This window comes from Dreissena polymorpha, chromosome 11 (genome assembly GCF_020536995.1).
Source record: "Dreissena polymorpha isolate Duluth1 chromosome 11, UMN_Dpol_1.0, whole genome shotgun sequence".
Classification (NCBI taxonomy): Eukaryota; Metazoa; Mollusca; class Bivalvia; order Myida; family Dreissenidae; genus Dreissena; species Dreissena polymorpha.
In genome coordinates, this window is record NC_068365.1 from 33413391 (window position 1) to 33439580 (window position 26190).

Below are 26190 nucleotides of genomic sequence, written 5' to 3' on the forward strand. Positions count from 1 at the left end.
CATGTATCAACCGTCTATTGCGTCTTTCTTAATCTGACCTAGTTATTTGGAAAAACTGGTACGTTAAATTCGTTTCGGTTACTGATAGACACATTAAGCTGATGTTGATATTAGTGAATGTATTTATTTCACAATTGTGTAATACATGAGTGTCTGTGTAAATCTATGTTTACTTATAGTATTGTTCTAATTTGTGAAATCCTATTGTGTGTTTGCTATATATGTCAGATAAACGTATATAAATGGAAATTGTAGATGTTGGTCACAGAAGATAGTATCGAAAAGGCACGAGTGTAAAGCTTTTGGTTGATACTTTTAAAAACAAGTAGTACATAACAAAACACGACCGTGTATTGGTGGTTAGGGCGTTCGCCTGAAGAGTGAATCGTTTAAGATTCGAAACTAACATCGGGCAAGATCTGAAATGGCATATTGCCGACCAAGCAGCTAGTTAAATTGAAGAGTTTCGATTACCTTCATGTCGAGCAGCCGACATAAAGTATTTGAATAGAGAGTTAATATGCTTATAAGCAAATGTGTCTCATAAGTCAAACTGACTTTAAATTGCAAGTGGTTACACTAAACTATACAAATATTTGTGTGCTAAAATAACCTTTAAAAGGCGCTCTTAATTTATAAAGCTTTATCTCGGTAGATATTGCTCCCAATGGTCCCACCATGTGCACAAGTTGTTTGTATTAACACGAAGATAAAACGTTGCAACAACATGATGCAAAATTCAGACTAACATTCATATACTTTCTTGCATGTAATCATTCAAGTCATCATGATGTTCATTGTTTGTTTACACAAACATTTATCATCTGGAGAATAACTTTACTGCAGACCACAATTTCTCCTATTAATCTGCAAAATAGACAGATAACATGATTATACGAAACGCGCAATAATATTTCAATGAAAGGCATAATGTATGTTTCTTTCAGCTGCGTAGAATCATATTCACTCTCCTTTAATAAGACACAGCGCTGATTATGTTTCCTTTTGAGGTTTTCATGTTTTTGTTTTTCATCAACATTTTTATGCAATTGTTTTATACCTACTTTAGTCACCTAGCTAAAAATATATAACACTTTTACATTGTAGTTTTAAAGATGCATTTTTTCTTAAACAAATGTTATATTGCTTTCGTCTTATCGCTTGAGCGCGTATAATAACTCAAACATCAGAGAATGATATTGTGAATTATTGAACTAAATTATATTTATTATTTAACTTGTAGATGTATCTAGAACAATAGCAAGTTTGAAAGGTTACGCAAGTCGGATTCTCTCTTTTGTCTTATTTCGAGACAATGTAATGTGAATAAAGTGTTAATTATGTTATATAAAAGATTCAGTGCGATGATTAAACACCCTTCTAAACTCATAGATAAAACAAATAAAGACACTATCCCACTCCAGTTACCAGATACCAATTATAATCTCGTGAAATAATGGCAGCTGTTATCCAAACAAGGACTGATACTCAAAAGTCGTTTGCACTGACCAAAACTTTCAGCACATTTATGGAAGATGGCAAAAAGAAACAAATCTCACGGGTATTTGAATACGAATGTTTGATTCGAATATTCAACCAATTATTGAATATTCGAATATTCGTTCCCATCCCTAATATCAATATCAATGAGACATTAAAACGATGTATCGATACATGACAACGGACTGCATCCTACGTACTATTGCTTCAAGTTTAAGTTTGTATATGTTATATCAACTGCATTCTTTTCAACATATTGGCTTTTATTCAGTAACAGATAATCACTGACATATGAGACTTTCATTAATGGAACTTTTGCGAACAGCAATGTATTTTGCTGTCGTTTCTCAATTATTCAACTTTGAATACTTTAAGAAGTATCAAGAATATATATGAGCCTGAGCGTCTGGATATTTTGATTCATTTATTTTTGTTCTTCAACCTAATCAGACTTACGACCCGTTTGACATACAAAATATATACTCGAAAATTGCTACTCGAGTGATGATTCCTCACAAACATATATATCGACATGTTTATTTGCAATTTTTACTTGAATTACATTATTACATTTAATTGCAAAGCATATCTAATTTTGTATTGCTGGTACCTCTTTAAATATTATAGGCGAATATTGTATTAACGTAACACCATTGCAATATATTCACCTGTTTATGTTGGTGCCGTTTATTTTTCAAATATACCGAACGAGAGTCATGACCCACTTTAACCAACGAATTACTTTTTGAATGTATGAAACGCAAAACAAATAACTCATCAGATTATGATATTATTATATTATCAAACAGACCATAATGTCGTATCTGGGTTAATTGAAACATGTTTGAGTACCATTATGAGACAACATTTTAAGACGGATGCATCCGTGTCATATTAACACTTATTAAGTTTGCGAGTTATTTTGTTGTAGGTCGGTCACATAAAGCCATGGCTCAAAGAAAATGTGCACATCGACGAGTTGCCTCAAATGAATGCATTCTTGTCTTGAGACAAGTTCAACTAATATCATATTCAGGACTTGGCACAGGACAGATGTACGTCTATATTGCAGAAGGTAATATTTTTCACTGGTTGCAAAGTTATGAAATAAATTTATTGTGTGAATCTATTATGTAGGCCTGTACCTCGAATAACCACTTTTTATATAATTTATATATTTTTTCAAATATAATATTATACTTTTGTAAGTAACTAACCTACTCTTCTTGCGAGTTATCAATCGAAGTTCATACCATGTCAAAGCAAGGCTTCTCTTATCATGCTGAATCGTATCATAACCACGTGCTGAATCGTATCATAACCACGCAGGTAGTGTACATATATTGAAGTCATTCCGCTCTCCGGTTGTCGATTAACCATCATATTATTCTCCATTATGTTTTTGTTACCTTAAGATATTTCGCTGCCCATGGTCCCGAATGATATATCAAGAACGATTTGACATAATCAATTTATATTCATGTATTGTTCGCACATGTGAGTTACCATTAAGTACATGTAAGATGTCTTCTTTGATCACAAAATACAAAATGCTGATTGTAAAATTTTATATTATGTCTCCATAAAAACTATTTTCAGATAATGGCTTCAGTCATCTTTGTTTACAGCTTATAACGTCATTTACGAATGTGGTTACTCAGTAATATATTCCAAAATCCGTTATTCCACATTTATAAAATAATGTTTTTTAATGTTCAACTAAGATGTCAAATAAATAAACATTGATAGAGTTGTACTTCCTTGGCAATGGTCCATGGTTTCCAGACAATATCCATTTAACAAAACTCCAAACAAACCGTGGCGCTATTTTAAGCGATGACATGAATCATGTTTTTTAAATCGATATTTTATGGGTACATTGATTATGACACAGGTCGACATTTATTCAAACATGCATGTGTTCGTTTTTTGATTATATAACAAGCCGTTTGATTAATTGGAATCTTTTTGTTTTATTTTTATTTATCTACAATTAGCTACAATGAAACTTATGCATACATGCGTAATTGAATTCAATAACCACACGAAAAAAACGATACTGTAACAACATCATGTAACATTAACATACATTTTTCTTAGCAGTGATTTATCGTATAATCAGTTCATTCAATGTAGCTTATTGTTTGCAGCGTTCGTAATGCAGTTGTATCGCATAGGAAAGAAGTTTGTGATTATCATAACTTCTGAAGTTAGGACAACATGTTGTTCCTCAGAAGTCAAGCAACTGCCATACAAGGATTTTTTAACGAATGTATTGGGTCTACACATGTGTGTGTTCGGTCAACATCCAAAATGTTCGAAGCATAATAGAGCAAATCATTCGATAGAACGGGATCAAATCTGTGGCCATGTGTCAGGAGGTTTATTGTTCTATGTATTTCCACACTACGACAACCCACTGAATGAATCAGAATCCCCAAATGAAGAAATCGAACAACATTCAAACGAAGGAACAGAAATACAGACATCACAGGACGAAAACAAAGAAGGTATGTGATTATTTGTTTTTACGCCCAAACACGCATCCATAAAAAATCTGTGTTGATGTCTTAACAATATTTTTTTTATCGTGTATGCCATTTCATTTAATAGAGCAATTAAATATTCGCTAATAGCATGCACTCTTGACTAAGGCGGTTGCCTTTCTGATTTGTTCAAGTGAACGATATTATGTGACAGATATAATGTAGCAAGCAACTCTGTCGTTAAGTATTTATAGTTTGAGTTTATAGCACATTGGATAAGATAAAATAAAGACAAAGACTTTTGATGAAAATAAGATGTTTGTTCAGTGGTTGCGATTGTATACGTTTTTGGCAATTGTTTATTTGAAATGTTCGTGTGCATGCCATCTACACTGATTTCAAACGTCGTTTCAAAATCTTCAATTGGACGATACGTGATTACAACATATGTTTTATAGTATAAATACGGAACTAAACGATATCTTGATAATATTTGCGCCAAATGTTGTACATACGTTTGTCATAAAGATTGGGGGGAAATGTGGCCCTAAGAGAGTCAAACACCTGTTGACATTTTATTTGAACTAGTGGCCTATTTGTTTAATTCCACGTGCATCAGTGCCGATCTCGGCAGAGATAATTGGAACAAATGGTCTTGCCACGTGACAAGAAGATCGCCCAATAAATTTGGCTTATTGAGTGTTCACACATTTTTTCTTTAATTTCACCCAATAATCGTGTGTTTTTGACCCAGCTTCACTCAGTTTGAAACATTACCGACCACATTTGGACAATTGTTCTCACAAAATTTCAGGAAGATTGGGCAATACATACGGCCTATAACGTGTTCTTCTATTTGGCCTAGTAACATTAATCTTGATCCGACTCAAACCAGTTTCGACGTCAGTCGACATATCACTTGGACGAATGTTATGAGCAAGTAGAATAGGAGCGCCACACGATTAATGCACTATAAAGTCCACGAATTAAATCGTGCCTCTATTTGTTCTAGTGGGAAAGCAGCATGACTATGGAGTTGCATACCCTACACTCGATACGCATATTTATATTATTGGGTCTTTTCGTAACTAAGGGCGAACAAAAGTTGTCGTTCGTTCGGGACGGTATCGTGTTAAAGATAAACAAAACAAACGAAAACACGGTCTGCACCTCAGACCTAGTGTATAAAAGACAGTTTTTGTCCCCTACCGGTTTCACCGGAGGGGACTTATGATTTGCGCTCTGTGTGTTTGTCTGTCTGTGAGTCTGTCACACTTTTCTGGATCCTGCGATAACTTAAAATGTTCTTCATGTTTTTTCATGAAACTTCGATTCATTGATAGATGGCAATATGGACACAATGCACGTCATTTAATTTTGTTCCTATGTCAAAAATTCTGGTTGCTAAGGCAACAAATAGACTAGAAAAACTGCTGAAAATGGTGGTTTTCTGGATCCTGCGATAACTTTGAAGCATGGATAGATGGCAATATGGACATTATGCACGTCATTTCATTTTGTTCCTACGTAAAAAAATTCTGGTTGCTATGGCAACAAATAAAAAAAATCTTACAATGGTGGAATTTCTGACAATGGTGGAGCCGGTAGGGGACATATTTTGCTTGGCAATATTCTTGTTTATGCTGCTTTCGGCTATTTAAAATACATCGGAATTACTTTATTTAATAAGCCTGTGTTCTTGGCCAAAAAATTGATGTGTAACACTTTCATTTATACGGTTATGTTACACGCACCGTGAAATGTTGGCACCGATTTAAGATGTATTCAATTACTTACTCTGAAATCTTAAGATATCAGCACAAAATTCAATCAAAAGTGTCTTTTGTGCACTTATTATTTTGCAAATGTTTTTCAATAACTTGAGGTATGTGCAAAAATAGTTCTTTTACAGTCTACCCAGCCTGTGTGTAAACCCATTAAACCCCGTTGATCCTGCACCATGGCACTCCTTCTAGATCAAAGATTGTGTGATCCAAAAAATAGAGTTGATCTATTGAGCAAGTGCCTTATTCGTCTGCTTGCTTTAAGATTCTTGTGTCATTTCCAGTCGGTTTATATTTCGACATTTGACTGTTAATGATTTAATAATGTGAAAATAAGTTGCTTGCATTATTTTTATGCCTCCTTTCGAAGAAAAGGGGGTATATAGTTTTCGCACTGTCCGTCAGTCTTTCAGTCTGTCACACTTTTTGTGCCCGCTCTCTAATTCAAATAGTTTTCATCCGATCTTTACGAAACTTGGTCAGAAGTTGTATCTAGGCAATATCTAGGTCAAGTTCGAATATGGGTCATTCAATATTTAAAATGAGTGTCTCCTTAATTATTGTTTTTCATGTAGTGTAACTTGGGTTATTTTAAATAGAGAATCATTATTGTATTGTATTTTTTATTGAAGAATTTATAACATTTAAATTTATTTTTCAAACCTGGGGGAAGTTTCATTTATTTCAATTCTTTCTGGGCTTTTGTGTATATTGTAAACGGTGTAACTAAAGTAGTCATTGCTTTTTATGATTAAAATTTTCATTGGGCAATATGCTTCAAATGATGTCTGCACAACAAAAGTAACATGTGTCGAAATAATGTTCTTAAATCATTAACTAAACAATACAAAGAAGAAATAGCTTACATTATACATATGCTAGTAATAATTGTGATAAAAAGGGACAACTTTCAAAACGAGCAATATCTCTTTATCCCACCATTTTCAGAATTGTCTGCAAAAACCTCGTACAATCCTGTTATTGTTTGGTAATTAGTTAAAGGGGTCTTTACAAGTAAACAACTGGTATGTTTTTTAATTAATCCTATACTGATTGTTTTCATCACAATCTTTTAATAAACCAACATTCTAACTAGCACTCAAAACATGGAGGTTTGTTCAAAATTGAAAAAGTCATCATTACATAAATATATGAATTGCCTATGCTCTACATAATGTAACTTAATGTATAATAAGACTCGAAACAGTGTTGTTAAAGCGGAAATTATCTGCTACTTTCAACTGTAATTTTTTAATAAATGCAACATACCTGGTAGGTGGGTTAAATATGCTAGATGTGTGTTCCTTTGAAAGATACATGAAAATAACATGGCTTAAGAGCTTATTGTAAGGCAAAGGAAATTGTTCTTCACTGGTTAAATCATTAATAGATTTAAAAAAAATAATAATAATGGTAAAATGTTTGCAGAGAATAAATGAAAATACATTTTGGCTCAACAGCTTAAAAAAATATATATTGTGCATTGAAAAGCTTCCAATAATAAGTTGTGATGATAATCTGGATATGCCTATATTTTATAGTTGTAATTTTAGAAGAAACAATAGCTATATTTAGATTAAAAGTCTATATGAAAGGGTTATTCATTATCCGAGTAATAGTATTATAGAAAGAAATTGTTATATTTTGAACGAATGTTTGGATACACATGTCGGAACAAATTAAATTTCCAATTGTACCAAGGATTAAAACACAATAAATAAATGTGTTGAAAATTTTGAAGACATGCCTTATTTTGAAAAAAATCGGACCTATATTACCAACTTACATTAAGAAAATATTAACAAGCCATAAAGAAGAGAAACATACTTATACATTAATTAATTCAAAACTGTGACATTCTAGTTAGTCGTACAAATTGGAACTGAGAATTCTTTAAAATTGACTGGAAAAATGTTCATGCACTCTTGTTCAATCTAACTAAGGAAATAAGACATATATATCAGATGTCGCCAGTGCAGAATAGTTCACAGAATCTTGGGAACAAATTCTCTTATTTTCAAAATGAAAATTGTTGCCAATTATCTATGTACATTCTGTAATAATCAAGTAGAAAATAGTATGCACTTGTTCTGCTACCCTTTGACCCAAATTTTTTTTAATTTGTTGTTGAGATTAGTTGTAGAAGTAGACCAAGCATACCTATAGATATTGAATGTCAGGAAATAATACTTGGGATTACAAATCCAAAATTGAATGATATAAATTTAGTGTGACTAGAGATTAAACGGTATATCTTTAAGTCAGAGGAAAATTAGGAGCCCTACAAAATATGGATTTGTAAATAGCATGAAACACACTTTTGAAATATACAAAATACAATTGATAACTGCTATAATACATACTTGTATTCAAACTTAATTTAGTTTGTATGTAAAAGGTAGTTTTTCGTAAAATACTTGAAATAAAAAGCGTGTATAAAACTTTGAAATCTAATTCTTCTGGCTATTTGCTCTAACCCAGTGTTTTATGTATATTAGTCATTTTGTTATTAACTTTTTTTCAGAAAATTTAAAGACTGCTGCTAAAATTGTGACATTAAAAGATGCAGCATTAGTTTTTTTCCCATTGTTTATATTGACACCGGAAGTAGATATACCGTCCCGCACGAACGACAACTCTGTCAACACGGAATTACGAAAATTCGGAATAGTGTTTACAATATCGCTTTCTAAAATCAATACCAAACAAACAGCAAATTTCAGTTAATGACATGTGGCGAGACATGAATAACGAAGAAAAAGGAATGTTTATTCAGATCGCTGTAAACGTCATATATTTACGTGAGCTATTATAAAAACAATGTAAACACCTTCAAACACTTTAAATGTAATATATTGAGCAGTTAAAAACTGGACGATACCGCTTATTTGAAAACCACTAACATGGAATAGATCGCATGCGCCTTTGTTTGTTTGTTTGTTTTTAAAATGCTTGTAATGAGATATAGGAGTAATATATTGTTCTATTTTTTCATAATAAAAGCAAAAAGTATTTATTTCTAAGATGAACTCATCATATGATAAAATAATATCAGAGGCAGCAAAAAAAGATAAATAATTTTAAAGGGATGTAGACAAATCGCATTTAATTTTAGTTTTATATGCTTTTTCAGCATATATCGCATTATTTTTAAAATCGGACAATGCAGTGCGATTCAGCAAAGATTAATTCATCCCAAGTTGTAAAACAAGAATGATATAATAAACAACAACTTACCGAAAACATCATGTCAATCGCTTGATTCGAAGTGATTAGTAAGTCTAATTTGATTGAAAAATAGTTTTAAGCGAATGTCGGGTTTGAATATGGTGAAATAGATTATATCTTCTGTTATCTTATGATATTTTAGAAAGTTTAGAAAATATGTATTTGTTTAATTAAAAGTCAAATGCAGAAAGCCTTCGTTGTATTTGTGAATTCAATATTGCAAATGTGTAGCTATTTAACAGAAATGCTATTTATAGTACACGCTATATGCATTACCCTTGAAAGCTCTAGGTCATTCCGTATATATCAGTTTGCATGCATAGAAATGTCGCTGTTATAATACATTTACAATATCAAATAACTAACAAACCAAAAAAATAAACCGGTTAACCTAGCATAACACTTGAATATTTTGTGGGATTCCAATAATACAAATTTTGGAATCCCAGCGTTTATTTTATCAAGTGGTTGATTTAATAAAGAAAATGTGCCGAAATCGATTTTAAACAATGAACGTGTTAGGCTTTTCATTAATCACATGAATAAACTGATCCCGGAATTGACACGAGTTTAGAGAAAAAAAATTGTCGGTACAAACAACGCTGGTCCATAATATAAACCAATAATAGCATACTTTAAATAATTACGGTGAATATGGTGTGTACAAAATTATAAATGGGTCAGCTTTATTTGTACCAGCAGAGAGTGGGTTGCTTTTCCGGGATACATATATTACACAGCGTTTAATATATGTATCCCGGAAAAGCAACCTTTTGGAAAAAAATCTGCTTATACAAATAAAGCTGACCCACTCTTGCGAATTCCGGGATCAATCTAGTCTAACGGCTGAATGGTCAACTGTAGTGCTTAAGATTGTGCCCAGTTAAGGCAAACAATTCTTGCAACGGTGTTATTAATATATTTATTTATGATTATTCTAAATCCTATGTATTATGGATAAACATATTTTAATAAGATTTAGAAAGGCATTAGAACATATGTGCACAATTCCCTTTAGCATATCGGTCACATTCCAATGACATCAGTGTAAGGCTTCATTATTAAAACCTGTTTTTAAAAATTAGGCAGAATGGTGAAATTCATGATAAGCATAGTTTAGTGTATGTTGAGACTTTCTCGATCGTCATTCTTAAAAAGTGTTACAGTATAAAATGATATGCAGAAAACAAACTTAATTAATATGCAATCTATGAGAAATGATGACGGATCGACTATACAGACCGGAATTCTCACTGATGTACAAGGTAACGTACTGCATACGTAAAATGTTTTTTTTTAAAGTTGTCTCTTGACATATTGCTTTTATATTTTGCATACTTCTTTATCAACATGACTCCAACCTATAAACAAGAGCAGACAACTGTATCAAGCATTTTGTAAGAATTAGGGCCCTTTTTCCAATTAGAATATGCATATTATTGATAAATCTGTGTTAAAGTTTGCGTACCACCTCAAATATTTTCTATATACCTTGTCATATTGCTTTTATATTTTGCATACTTCTTTACCAACATGACCACAATCTATAAACAAGAGCAGACAACTGTATCAAGCATTTCGTATTAAGTATGTTCCCTTTTTATACTTAGAAAATTGAAAATTTGGTTAAGTTTTGTGTTTAGGTTCACTTTATTCCTAAAGTTTCAATGCTATTGCTTTCATACTTGAAACAATTACTTACTATCGTAAGGGGACTGTACAGGGCAAGTTGCATAACTCTGGTTGGCATTTTAACGGAATTATGGCCCTTTTTTGTCTTAGTAACTTTGAATATTTTGTTAAATTTTGTGTTTAGATCCACTTTACTTCTTAAGTGTCAAGGCTATTGCTTTCAAACTTCAAATACTTTCTTAATATCATAAGGGTACTGTACCTGGCAAGTTGAATTTGACCTTGATCTTTGAATGACCTTGACTGTCAAGGTCAAATTAATAAATTTTAATTAAATTTCCATAACTTCTTTATTTATGATCAGATTTGATTCATACTTTGACATAACAACACTTACCTGACATACCACAATGGACTCTACCCAAACCGTCCCCCACCCCCCATCCCAGAATCCATCCCCTCCCCAAAAAACAATTGTTTTTCCTTTTTTTATTTTTAAACAATCATCTAATAAATGACCACACCCCCACCTTATACCTCCCTTTCCATCCCAAACCCTCCCCACCCCCACCTAAAAAGATTGTTTTTCTTTGAAACATGGTAAAGAAAATCCACAAATATGTATTTACTTTATTTTTGAAGGATCGTCCAACCCTCCCACCCAAGCTATATGACTATATTACCTTTACCTTACTAGATATGAACAATTTCCCCATGATGGCTTACGTTATACTATCAAGCACTCGAATAGTCGAGCGCGCTGTCCTCTGACAGCTCTTGTTTTTGGATTAACATCATTTGCCTCTTTGCAATCCAGATGCATCTAAATTCCCTGTTCAAGTCAGTGATGACAGAGAGAATGAAACCACAAAGCCGGTATACAATCACCAAATCAGAACAATGCAAACAGAAACCGGCGACGAACATAGTCATAACCTTAAATGGAAGGTATACGGAAGATTTTTTAATATTTAAACGGTTTGAAATCTCTATATTTTCCTTTTTAAAAGTTTCAGTCTAGCTGTTAATTACATAAAATTTCGTAATTGATCTTTTAAGACTCGTTTTAACTAACCTGCATATTAATCTAAACGACGCAAGTACAACATTGATGTGATATTTGTTCATATACATTACATTGTCAACTATCGGTACCCTATGCAAACATGTTTTTCATTCGTTCTTCGATCAGAGAGCCAAATATCCAGACTTTGACGAAATCAACAACAGATTAGAAACATACAGTGAATGGCCGTTGGAGGAACCAAGTCCGAGTACACTATGCCAAGCTGGATTCTTTTTCACGGGTAAATTAAAATAAAAATCGTATCTCAAAACAGAAAATAAACAACATATGTAGGTGTCCGTACTCTTATGCGTATATCAAACAAAGAACTGATAGTATACAAGAAACAGAAGGCTAATACGACGTGTTGTCAAACGTTATTGTGTGGGTAATATGATATGACACGTTCTATTGTGCATGCATCCTTGTATTGAGTTAATGCCGTTTATACCAGGTCACAGCTACGACCTCGTACGATGTTTCTGTTGCGGCATCGGCCTGAAAGACTTCTCAGACACGGATAATCCACTCCTGGAGCATGTTAAACATTCGGCTAACTGTCCCTTTTTGCTTGACCTCTTTGGAAGTCGGGAAGCACTAGAACAATACAAGATAACAGTCAATCTGTTGTAAACGCCCATGCTTTCATTATGCCTCATAATAATCTTCTTATAATAATGACAGACGTAAACATTCGTGTGATAAAAACATATTTTCATCACTTAACGAAGTAATTTTGTACCGCTAAGTAATGATTTATTGCATTTTATAAACTTTTTACATGTTTGTACACGTCAATATAATAGAAACAGACATTCTTTGCATTAATATAATAAAATGAAACAAAAAACAAAGTCAAGACTCACACAATCGAACGTAAATTTCTAGTTGACAGGACTTGCCTAAAATAAGGGAAATATTTAAATATGTTGCAGCAAAGATTCGTAAGCCAAGATCCTGAAGAAATAAGACAAAGGCAACGCGCTTTGTTCGAACGGCAACAAGGTAATATGTGGAATATATTAAGATAATAAGCTTCATACTATTTTAACTCGAAGGGCGATGGACTATCTGATACTATGAGGGAGTACTTGAAATGCAGTACTCCTTGCAGATCTTAATTAACACAATGGTATTTCCAAATGGATAGATAGTTGACATTTTCTTGAAGAAATGTCTGCCTTTTAAAGTTATTATCGCAATTCGAATCTTTTACCAATGTTCTCATTCTCTCTTCGATATGTACAGAAATGGAACAAAAACTTGAACTTGTTTTTTTTAACGTAATCTTTTTAAAAATTGACATTAACAGGGTCGTATTATCTGCCATTTTGTATACAATAGTAAGATATGTCATAATTTTGAGTGTATTTCGTACAAACTGAAGTTCTTATGATGAGTATTACTTTGAAATTGCATTCACACACACGGTGAGTTTATGTTACAATCTAATTGATTTTAATAAAATAGGAGAACGCATGATTAACATTTCCATTCGCTGACAGGTAACGAACATAAAGTCACATACTACAGAGCAAAACACGAGCAGTTTCGCACGCTGTGTTCTCGACTGGATACATTCAAACACTGGCGTTTTCATTCAACCCAGACACCAGAACAGTTGGCAGATGCAGGGATGTACTACACAGGTAAGTACACCTATGTAACTATCGATATAATTACGTCAAACAAATTTGACCATTAACAAACTGGTCAAACTGGCATTCCGAAAAGACTTTCCTTGCCAGAATCATCTGCAAGTCCGTTGTTGAACAATTATTTTTTTCATTCATTGCAAGGAGTTGATGACCACTGCCGCTGCTTCGCCTGTGACGGCGGATTTCGAAAATGGGAACCGGGAGATGATCCTTGGATAGAACATTGTCGATGGTTTCCGGCTTGTCCTTATGCCAGAGAAGTAATGGGCGATGAATTAATCAATCTAATCCAACTTTCTGCCGACCAGGCTCTGAAGGTAATTTGATGTCATTATGTCTCAAATATTTATGTTATGTGAAAAACGTAGTGAGAAAAAATTAGTTCTCTGTATGCAGTGTTGTTCTATTCTGTGTTGATTTGTTTTCACCAAATTTCCCAAAATCAATGCACGAAGGCGTGTTACTTTGAAAGCAAATATAAATAAATGATTAATTATCCCACAAAGCGTCTTTAAATGAAATAAATAGTGTGTGTGGAACAACAAATATTCTATGCGACGAATTAAATGTGTTTGATTAACTATTTAGCACGGCGATGCTATATGTTACAGCCGAACTCATGGCTTTATCTTTTTTGAAGGGAAATACATCTCGTTATCAAGATGATGTGAACGTGGTAATGGATGCTTCAACAACTGAATACTTTAATGTTCAACGCATAGTAAATCAGAATCGAGAACTGCTAATATTGGACATGGGTTTTCCAATTGACGATGTAAAAGTTGCCGTTCAGGAACTGGTACAACAAGGTAGGTTCAATTGTTTAAGTCCATTATTGGAGTCAATGACTGTATGAGACTGTTTTGGCAAAGAGAAGATAATTTTATAACACACTTTTTCTAATAGTTCGCCATACTTTATATGGCTGTTCTATATGGTAAATTGTTTATGCTCATCGTGCTATGCCACTGTAAATAGAAAGTTTTATTAAGTAATATTGTTGTTATGATTGTTCGATTGTTAACAATCCATTAAACGGATTACAATATTATCCAACGACAACTGTTATTCACACAGTCTGTTCCTTGTGTTTGTGTTATTTTAATTTCCATAGATTGCAGTGATTTTAGGAGGAGCTGGAATAAACTACAAGTACTTTATATTGCTACCAAACGATACAATTGATACAAATATTAATCGAATGTTTATAATTACGGTCACATAAACAATTTAAATCATGCTTTTCAGCCACTTATGACCCAGATGTTGATGATATCATAACTCGTCTGGAAGTAATGAATGAGAGACGGATACTTGCAAACCCGACCCTAAAAGCGCAAGAACAACCATATCCCGGAGGAACCCCCTCCGCAGGTTTGAAAGCATTCACATATCACTTGCCATATCTTATCTCTATTCTTTTTAGGTATTTTTGTACGCAATTAGAATATGGTGTTTTATCATTTACCTTCTAGAAGCTTTTTGCTGATATTCATATTCATTATATGTATTTCAAGGTATCAATAATGTGAATGATTCCAACCAATTAATCCCTTATCAACATTTCAGAAGCGTTATTGGAACCAGATCAACGATTAAAGAGCATGTTTCTTTGCCATATATGCCACAATAACCAAGTGAACGCATTGTTTCTACCTTGCACACATCACAAGTACTGCTTGGACTGCGTACAACAAATTGATAGATGTCCAGACTGTGGCAGAGCGATACAGGATATAATTCGCACCTTTATGATATGAACCTTCAAATTGATGTTTTCCTATGATGACGGGAACGTGTTTATGCGAATTTCTATGGCATAATAGAACCAAAACGGTTCATATCGGAAGCCTGTCAATCATATAATTGGCAACTTATAAACAATGTATGTTATTAGTCTCCAACATGTTATACTAAGAATGGAATTCGGTGCTTATGCATGAAAATATTTATAACAGTTTTTCATCATTATTTGCCTTTCTTATGTAATTAAAGCAAAACAATATACGCATCAAATGTAAACATGTATTCCCATATGAAAGTGTTGATATATGTTTAATTAAACTGTGTGCGCGCATTAAGGTAATTTTATTAAGATAACACTGGGCGGCTCCAGACAATAAAACGTTACAGTAATCTAGTTGTGAAACAAGTTATGATAAAACCAGAATCTCGGTATCTTCCCTTGTTAAATATTTTTGAATGCTCTTGATTTTAAAATAATTAAGCATGGCTGTTCTACATTTACGCCTTATATTATTATTATTATAAACCTGATTTATAAAGCGCCCGTTTCATGTAATAAAACACGTTCAAAGGCGCTGTACAATAATGAATACATATCATAATCTTGTAAAAAAACACATAAAATAACCATAACATTGTAAAACAATTTAAAATCTAACTAAGCATATGATAAGAAACCCGTAGCCTGGTAAAACAATAGAATCAATAAAATCGTCACATGAAACATTACTTTTATAAAAGTGATTAACATTAAAACAATAATTGTGGACTATCATTAGCAGTTTATCGCATCTGAAGTGCCAATATTGATGTAATCAGTTTCCGTAGGCCAGCACGAAGTAGTTGGTCTTTAATTGTCTTTTGAAACACTGGAGTGTTATATGCTCCTTAAAATTAAGTGTTTCATCTAGAAAGGCACCAAGAAAGCGTATAAACTTTTGTTTTTGAATTGCATCATTTAAAATGACAACTGACTCAATCACGCACTTGTCAAGTTGTTTCCGACTACCAAACATTATAAATTCCGTTTTTGAGTTATTCCATTGATAGTGTTGAAGTAAAGCGTATAATTGCAATATGATCATCAGCGAAACTATACACAGAAATAGGCGGTGGAATGACATCGAAGAGCGTTCCTGCGTATGTTAAATATAGCCAAGTCCCGAGACAGCTTCCTTGTGGTACAGAACACAGTAGCTGGCGTGGAGCTGACATCGTTGATTCAATTTTGACACGGTAACTACGAGGTCGTATATACGAGTCTAACCAGTTTAATGCGGTGGCACAGACGCCATATTGACTGTTAAGGACGTCCAGTAGAATGTTGTGGTCCACTGTGTCGAATGAAGGGCTTAAATCGATGGCTATTAAGGCGGTAACTTCCTGTTTCTCCATGCCATTCAGAAGGTCATTTATATGTCGCAGCAGGGCTGACTCGCATGAATGATGTCGCCGATATGCCGACTGGTTTTTCGGTAAAATGTTATTACTATCAGTGTGGACATTAAGTCTGAAGAGTGCGGCTTTTTTCAATCAATTTGAATAAAAATGAGAGATTGCTTACTGGTCTATAGTTCGAGAGTTCAAGTTCAAGACCAATTTTCTTGATCAAAGGTCGTACTATAGATTGCTTCCGTTTTAGCGGAAAGACTCCTTGTTTTCACTAAACTGGTTTAAAGAGGGAGTATGTCATTTAAATGTGTTGGTAAAACATCAAGTGCACAAGATTTAGTTTGCAATTGAGAAATAAGAGCTTTAACTTCATCTTCAGACAGTTCTTGAAATGTTTCAAACAATGGTGCATCTTATAGCTCTGCTTTGTAATCATCAAAATCTCTCAAAGATTCTCGAATGATTTTAAAGTGTTACCTGTATATCCACCTTTCTCATACATTGTATATCCACCTTTCAAATTAGATACAACGCTTGTTTAAGAAACTCATCTAAATGTCATATAAATGCTAATGAGATTGAAATATAAAGAATTGACATTGAGCAATAGGCGTTTTGTTTGTAAGACAAAACACCTAAAACTGAGTATTGTCTTAATTTTCTTTGATGCCTCAAAGGGGCCTTTTCACGTTTTGGTCAATTGACAAAAATAAAAGCAATTCTTTCAGATGCGCACAATTTCGTTGTAGTTATGATATATCTGAAGAAACAGTAATACTGAACATTTACCAAGCTTTAAAATATCCATTATATGCATGTTTTGACGATTTAAAAACCTGAAAATTATAAAGCGTTGCAACCCGAAACGATTGAATAATTTGGAGAGTTCGGTTGTTGTCGTTATATTTTGTTATACTACGAGGATTGTTTATATATAGTATAAAATGCATCCCTCATTGTATGAGCACAGATGGACGAGTTGTCTAAGCGATAGACTTTTACTCCAGGGGTCAGTGGTTCGAGCCCAGTTAAGGGTTACTTTTTTTTCTTTTAATTTTATTGTTGTTTTTTACTGGAGCTTTTAAGATTCAGTGTTTACATTTATCAACATCAAGCATGTAATGACAAACTTCAATACATGCCATAATCTGTTAAAAGGTCCCTTTAAAAACCTGTTTAACATAATTACATGGTTATTATATGTAAACAAGTACGTCAAGTGGCGACATATTCATGTATTCTATTGTCTAATGGAACACTGTTTTTAGAACATACTGGGTAAGTGTTTAATACAGATGTGTTTTTATAAGGATTAGAATAACTGAGACACGAACCTTGGAAAAAGGTTAGTTATTCGGTGCTGAGCAAATACACGTATATGTGAGTCGAAACTTATTGAGTGTTCTTTTTTTTATAATGTTTCGTCTGTTTAAATTTGAAAATAAAAGCACGAAACTCACGACTTAATTTTAAATGGCGTCATGAACTAAACAAAATAACGAAATTACATACAGCACGTCACAGCTTTATCCGAGCAATGCTAAGCAATATCTGGTTTAATATCGGAAATGCAATTTTGAGAATGGGAAACCTAGAGAATATATGGTTGGTGACTTTTGATAACATGTGATATTAGACGAGTCTGTTATGACGTTGTTAAAGGCCATGCTTGCCCTCCATATTGTAGGAGTCGGATATCATATGATATTTACAACTATATATTCTCTTTATAAAATAAAAAAAGACTCTTAACAAGTGAAATAAAACAAAAAGCAAATTATTCGCAATTTACGGTAAAGCAGAATATGCAAATGAGACAGCCTGATAACTTCAACATTGAACGATGTGTATTGAACATTTTACGAATAAGTTTACAATATAATTATGAATAATAACATTTTAACACAGATTTGATGAATATAAATAAAATCAAAAATGTGTTCCTCTTCGTGAGATTGAACGTAATAAAATTATAACGGCATCATTTGTCTATTAACACACACAGACAACAAGCTGCAGTCCACACGAACGTTTGGGTTCAAAAGTGTGAAATGTAAAACACTCTAACAAACACACAAATTATGCAGTCATATGGATTCTAGATAATCACAACCAGTGGTATTATTCACAGTACGTCTTTGATCGACTTTTTACACTATGAAATGATACATTCAATATTGAAATTTATCCTACAGCTAAATGATTTTATAGAACAAAATAGGTCATATTACTCTGAATCAACTATAATCATTTTTAGTAAAATCGAATCAGATTCAACAAACAAACAATTTGATACCCAGATGTAATATATTGTAAACACAAAATGCAACACAAACAGCAAAAAACATTTTTTTACAAATATAAAGCGTGCTCATGACGTCATTATTAAAACAGATATTTTTAGAACATGTACATAGGGACTACTTTTTTACCTTTCACCCTGGTTAAAGGCCAAATGCAATGAAGACTTGTAGACGATTCATTTTGTAAAAATGTATCATATTTAAAAAGCATTATTTTGACCAAAACAAACAACAGAAAAACGTAGATTTTGTTGTTATTTTATTAAATTGTTATCAATGACAATATTCATACGAATAAAATAAATAAATCACTATTACACACTGAAGTACTGTCGTCTGCTTCAAATAAATATTGAACAAGATAACATTCTAAACAGAAGAATAAACATGTCAGATAATATTGATAATATAACATTTAAAATTTTATGGGATGATATTTTGCAAAACGACATGGAAGATGACTCACTTAAAACTACAAACAAACCAACGAACGTGAAAAATGAAGAAAATGGAACGATAGAATCGCAAAGAGCAGATCAAATTGTTCAAGCGTTATCATTTGAAGATTTTATTAAATTGTACGGATTCGATGCAAGGGTTCTGGACGATACATTTGAAAATGTAACTTCTAATGCAGTAGCCAGCATTCCGATTCCTGAACTAAATGAAGAATTTGAGGACATTGACATTTGCACGGTTAAAAAAACGTCTTTTAGGACAAGAAAACAAAGCAACATTGAAACAAAAATTATGTTGAAAAATTTAAACGATTCCTGAAATTAAAAGGCGAGAGCAGAGAACTGCGTGTACTTAATGTTGATATTTATGCCCCCCCCCCCCTTCGAAGAAGAGGGGGTATATTGTTTTGCACATGTCGGTCCGTCGGTCGGTACGTCAACCGAATGGTTTCCGGATGATAACTCAAGAACGATTACTGTATATTGGGGTATATTGTTTTGCACATGTCGGTCCGTCGGTCGGTACGTCCACCGAATGGTTTCCGGATGATAACTCAAGAACGATTACGCCTAGGATCATGAAACTTCATAGGTGCATTGATCATGACTGGAAGATGACCCCTATTAATTTTCATGTCACTAGGTCAAAGGTCAAGGTCACAGTGACTCGAAACAGTAAAATGGTTTCCTGATGATAACTCAAGAACGCTTAGGCCTAGGATCATGAAACTTCATAGGTACATTGATCATGACTGACAGATGACCCCTATTGATTTTCAGGTCACTAGGTCAAAGGTCAAGGTCACAGTGACTCGAAACAGTAAAATGGTTTCCGGATGATGACTCAAGAATGCTTAGGCCTAGGATCATGAAACGTCATAGGTACATTGATCATGACTTGCTGATAATCCCTATTGATTTTCATGTCACTAGGTCAAAGCTCAAGGTCACAGTGATAAAAAACAGATTCACACAATGGCTGCCACTACAACTGACAGCCCATTTGAGGGGCATGTGCGTGTTTTACAAACAGCCCTTGTTTAGATGAATATGTGGCAAATTTCATTCTTTCATGCAAGACTAAGTCAGGAACGGATTACGAACCCTCTAGTATTAGCAACATCATGTCATGCATAGATAGGGAAATAAAACACAACAAATATCCGTATTTGATCATGTCGAACACTGGCCCTGAGTTCAGTCTATCGAGGGATGCCTTCGCAGCAAGGTCCAAGAGTCTAAAGAGACAAGGCAAAGGAAACAAACCGAAAGCTGCTTCTCAATTGACTGACGATGAGATTGGGGCTTTATACCAGAAACAGATTCTTGGTTGTCAGACTCCCAGTGCCTTGCTGAATACCATAAGGTATAATAACTGTGTCCACTTTGGCCTTCGGGGAACCACGGAGCAGTATAATCTCTGGTTTGAGTGATTTATTATCGTTTAGCCATTTCTTTTGAGTTTTCTATATTGCCTGAAATAAAAAAAAACAATAAAGTAACATTGAGAGATTATTTTGAACAAATAGTAAATAATAATACACTAAATAAGTCGGCAAATGACATTTATTGCACACGGTACATCACACAGTTTTGAAGTTTATTATTTCAACAAGATTTTTTTCAAATGATAATTTGCACCATAGTTGCAAAAGGTACCATCTGCCATTTCAGTGTCCATGGTATTTTTTTGCACCAATGAGGCGATATTCAACTAGTATTCATCTGTTCATGTTCATCTCTTCTTTTTAGCTGGGAAGACGTTACCCTCAGAACGGCAACAGATGACACGGATTTACTTGAACTGCATGAGCGCCAGACCAAAACAAGGTCAGGGGTGACATTTCAAACATCCGGAAAGTGCCACCTAGGATGTATGCCACACAAGAAGACAGCTGCCCCATCGCAGCCTACAAGTTGTTTGCCTCTTAGCGACCCACTGGATATTGTTAACCAGGAAGTCCATTCTACATTGCGCGTAGGACCTGGGCTTTGACAGGACCACATTGCCAGTGGTTTATTATGCAGAGGGTCGGCCTAAATAAACTGGGACACATGGTTCGAAGTATAACTGAGCAGTGCGGGCTGGTCCGTCAGCGCTTGACTAACCACTTTGTTCGCAAGCGAATGGTCCAAATGCTCAGGGACGAAAACGTTGCACCTACTGACATTATGCATTTCACAGGCCACAAAAACATCTAATCTGTATTGAATTACAGTGCGATTTCTGAAACACAGAAGGCCGGATCACACATCCTGTCTGGGAAACGACGCTATCCAGTCACTGCACTATCACGTCTAGCGCTTTCAAGGGACCAACATCCGAACACAGGCCCGTCAATATTCCGAACATTGATGTTCATTCTTTCCCTACCCTCTCGGAACAGCATCACGTGTCCGTCTCGTCTCCGATGAATCTCCTTCAGACACACTCTCAGTTTTATGGGGCAGTCTTCAATGTGAACAATTTCAACTTTTACACCAATTAAATCCAACGATCTGTGTAATTCGCGTGATATTTGTTTATCTTTTTGTTTCAGTTACATTCGTTGTGTAGTAACACTGCCACATGTTCTGTACATGATTTATTTATGATTGCAAATGGCGGCCTTCACCTTTTTTTGACGGAAAATTATTTGCTAATTCTCATTTAATACTTTATATTTGATAATAAAAATGTGTACAGTCAAGTTACCATTACCGGATCATTACCCATAGCGGATCACTTTGATGTTCAAGATTGCGTATCGCAAAAAATAGTTGACATTTTTAGATGATATTTTGCACACAGCATCTTCAAGGCCTGTTCTTTAAAACGGATTGATTGAGTCGTAATCGGAGCTACTCTTTGTAAAACATTTCTGTATGTTTTGCTGACATGTACATACGACTTTTTTGACTTCCGTCTCGTTTCCAAATCGAGGTTGAACATTTTTCGCGGCCACGTGCTATAACTCTGTTGGAAAGTAAGAAGTTTACGCATTAATGTAAAGGCCATTTAGTGGTATTTTCTCTCTGCCTGCAAAAGTCCATTTCATATTTGATTTGTGTTTAAGATTTTGCAACACCTTAAATGAAATGAAGAATTAGGTAAATAACGGATCAAGCGTGATTATATGCGTATTGATAATATATTATATTAAAATATATACAAATCTTGTTGATTCTTTCAATAAATGATCTCACTCTTAATGTTTTATTTATGTTCCATGTTCAATATCGATGATGAGATATGATTCAAACAATTTACATGGTTTATAAGATGCCCATATTTTTTCGATCTTTTTAGGATTTTCAACAGATAATTCACACATGAACACCATGCTTACAGCGTGGATACAAGATCACATATAGAACACAATTAATAACAAAAAAATAATATAATTTATAACTGGCAATGTAACATGGTCATTGTAAACAACACATATCATGTTTCGACAGTTTAAATAGAGTGTTAAATGCCCCCCTGAGTTGTTTCAGTCACGTGATCCGTTATGGCTACAACTGAACCGTTAATGCATGAATTCTGCGGCAAAAAAAAGGTATCACAAATACGTTTTGCCTGCGTTTAAAAATAAGAATATGTGCTGAATCAGTAAGCAAATGTAATATTTAATAAAACTGTTGTAAAAGAAGTCTCAAAACATGTATTCCTTTTCACAAGAACAACTTAATTACGCTACTGATCCGGTAATGGTAACTTGACTGAATAAATTAGAACCGACGTATATGATGTTTATAATACGCGAGTAAAAATAGGTTAAAAACATAAAGGTACAGCCCCCGATTTTTGTTACATTATCGTTTCGTATAGATTCGTAACAATTTTATTAAATTATTTGTAGGATAAATGGAATACTATGTAAATGTGCTTGTGTACTTAAATTTATCCAACTCGTGTCAGAAAGGCTAACAAGGCTCGGCAAGCCTCGCCATGTAAACCTTTCTGCACTCGTGGGATAAATTTAAGTACACAATCACACTAACATAGTATTCTCTATATCAATATAAGTATTGTCGCGTTTTTGATTTGCGTTTCTATTGAATTATATTGGACAAACATAAAATAAACATCATTATTTTTTAAATAATAACATTTTGTAGCAATAATTAATAAATTCAATTGCATGACTCATTATCAAAACTATGGCATATATGTATTGTGCTAGTTGTTGGATATTAATGGATACAACGACATCGCAAACAAAATTATGTAGTATGAAAATATGCGTAACTGTATTGCATACACCATGAAAATCCCAGATCAAAAATGATTCCCGCTTTAATTATTCCAGTAAATTAATGTGGATTGTGGATTTTTAGGTTATTTCATACGTTTAAAAATGCACATTTTTCTAAACAGTTATCTGATAGTTGGGCCTATTTCATAAGTGTTATCGGTCAGATTTAAAATAACATTTAAAAAGGTCAGCGTCTACCATATATTTTATTATAAGTGTTTATTATATCGGTTTAATAACGAAACACTTCATAAAATAATGGATCGTGTTTCTTACAGGGAAATATGGGCGTGGATTATCACACACATCGCTGTAGAATTGGATATTTCTGTACGGGTTGCTACAGGGGCTCGGTTGCTAAGAAAGGAAGTGCATCTGTCTTACGTAATGAAGACTGACGGCAACATGACATCATGTTTATTTCGGCAGCCACCTCAAAGTGATCGTGAATATGCTTATCGAGTCATTTAACTATAAGTTTGAAAATTTCCAACTTGCACTTTCGATCTGCGAACTATACATGCACATATCTCGTTCATTCTAAAAACAAGAATGACTTCAGTGGAAGGTTATTATTTCTAAAAGTTTTAATAACACAGTCTTCACTTGAAATAAAATATAAAAGTTATATTTGACAATAGCCTTTATATGGTTTTAGACACGTTAAACGCACAGTTAATTATCTTCTATACAGATTTACCATGATCGGAATTGGCTATGCTTTCATTCAGATTTTGCAAGTGTTTGTCATTAAACAACAGTTACATATATAAGGCCTGGAGCAAAATCCTTGACCAGTTACAGTCAAAACTACAGGTATCGATTAGCCGTTGTTAGTTTAAACGTGAATCAATTAAAAACATATAGTTCCTTGCACAGAAACCACATTATTAAATAAAATTTTAAGTCCCTTTCTTAAGGTCTAATATCCGCTTCTTTTTCCCGCCTTCAATTAATGCACGTGCGAAAAACATATAAATGTGATGTTTCTTTTTAACAGCTTTCATTTCGTTGCTTACATTTATTTCGTTATAAATATTTTCTATTGTATTGCAGTAGACGTATAAGTCTTTATATACAAGATTGTATGATTAAAAATGAAATTTATCTAGTTTCGTGTTGTTGTCTACGTATCGTTTAAATCGTTATATGTCTTAAATTTCATTATCCGTAGTTATATAATTTTTCAGTAACAGATAGCCAATTTAGCACAAACTAATGTAGAACTAGACAAGTTTGTTTTAAGGTTGCTTTCTGATCATAAGTCAATACATATGTATTCATTTTTAAGTCATCGTCAAGGACTTTCTTGGGTTGTCTGAGTTCGGCAAGCCTACTAGGTACGAAACTTGTACATATTTACATGAAACGATCTCTCAAAAACAAATTTGTATTCGTGAAACAGAAAATATTAATGTAATCTGTGTTAAAAATGGTCGCAATGCAAATTTATATATTGAACTTATTTATTGTTATACTTAACATATTAATTTTAATAGAATCCAGTTTGCAAATCTTTAAAATTGAACGTGTTACTTTCCGCTTTCTTCTGAGAATTATACAGTCATTTCGACAATGATTAATCACAATTATGTATATTAAATACCGAACATTTAACCAATTTTCTTATCTAATGGATCATCTTTTTACAGATAGTGTACGTTTGTCGTTTTAATTGTGTTCAGTAGTAAGTTAATCAAGTGAAGATGTATATGTAAATTACGGTATATATTCGAGAATAAATCGTGCATTTGTTATTCCAATACAAAAACAGTAAATATGATACATAATATAATAATGATAATTATACATTTTATTCACCACAACAGCGATACTAAACAAACTTGATATTGTTGTAAACGAACAATATTTGTGAAATATAAAACAATATATGAAAATAACAGCGTATCGTACTGTTTATGGATTCTGTTGCAGTGATATACAAGGTCCAAGGAGGCCACTCGTTCGACAGTACAGACCTAACAATTATGTCGTTAAAGGTATGCTAAAATGTGTTCAGAAATATTGCTGGTGAAGTGTTTGGTTTGACATGCATTTATACTGGTTGAACCCCATATGAGTTAATCCTTTTTACGATTTATGTTGAATTGTTACTATCGTCCTGATTGTTTAAGGCAATTGGCCCCTTGCCCAGTTTTAGCCTCCTTTATTTGACCTCCATCCCAACCCCCAAATTCCATGCATTTTACTCCTTTAAAATTGTTACCCGCTGTTGTCAAAGTGCAGCGAATCTTTTCAGTTGTAATGAATACACAGATGCACAAAAAACCGCCATGTAAACCACTGATAAATCATCTGAAAGAAGGTAATGTGCATTCAAATACGATATTAATGATCTTAATACACCGAGTTGAAAACCCCTTGTAGGGTCCAGGCATTCATGAACTAGGCCATTAAATAAACAGACTACAATAGGTTAACAAGAAATTGTGTAAGGTATTTTTTTAGTGTAAATTTCCTGTCCTACCAATTTATAATCTGAATTAAATGTTTGTTTATTGTGTTTCTGTCGACGAACAGGGATGTCTGCTTTTTAGGCTGGAACTTGACAGGAAACGTCAAACAGAACTGAACAAGAAAAACAGAAGAGATTTGCAGCATCAGGCTTTTAGAGAAGTTCTCGATAACATATATGGTTTAAGTACAAGAACTGAATTGAGAATATCACCATTGCT

The 26190-nt window shown here is 33.6% G+C and overlaps 1 protein-coding gene across 2 annotated transcripts; it reads left to right on the plus strand.

Moving 5' to 3' along the window:
- On the plus strand, positions 1–15746 carry LOC127849539 (baculoviral IAP repeat-containing protein 7-like). 2 transcript variants are annotated; one of them, XM_052382167.1, is made up of 12 exons: positions 1–58; positions 2432–2575; positions 3651–4010; positions 11448–11578; positions 11823–11937; positions 12151–12306; positions 12630–12701; positions 13202–13345; positions 13496–13671; positions 13995–14163; positions 14603–14728; positions 14924–15746. In XM_052382167.1, the coding sequence occupies exons 2-12, from the start codon at positions 2449–2451 to the stop codon at positions 15112–15114; spliced, it is 1767 nt and encodes a 588-aa protein (XP_052238127.1). In that variant the 5' UTR covers positions 1–58; positions 2432–2448; the 3' UTR covers positions 15115–15746. The 2 variants fall into 2 exon arrangements, with proteins under 2 accessions (XP_052238127.1, XP_052238126.1); XM_052382166.1 differs by lacking the exon at positions 1–58 and adding an exon at positions 478–499.
- The last annotated feature ends 10444 nt before the right edge of the window (positions 15747–26190 follow it).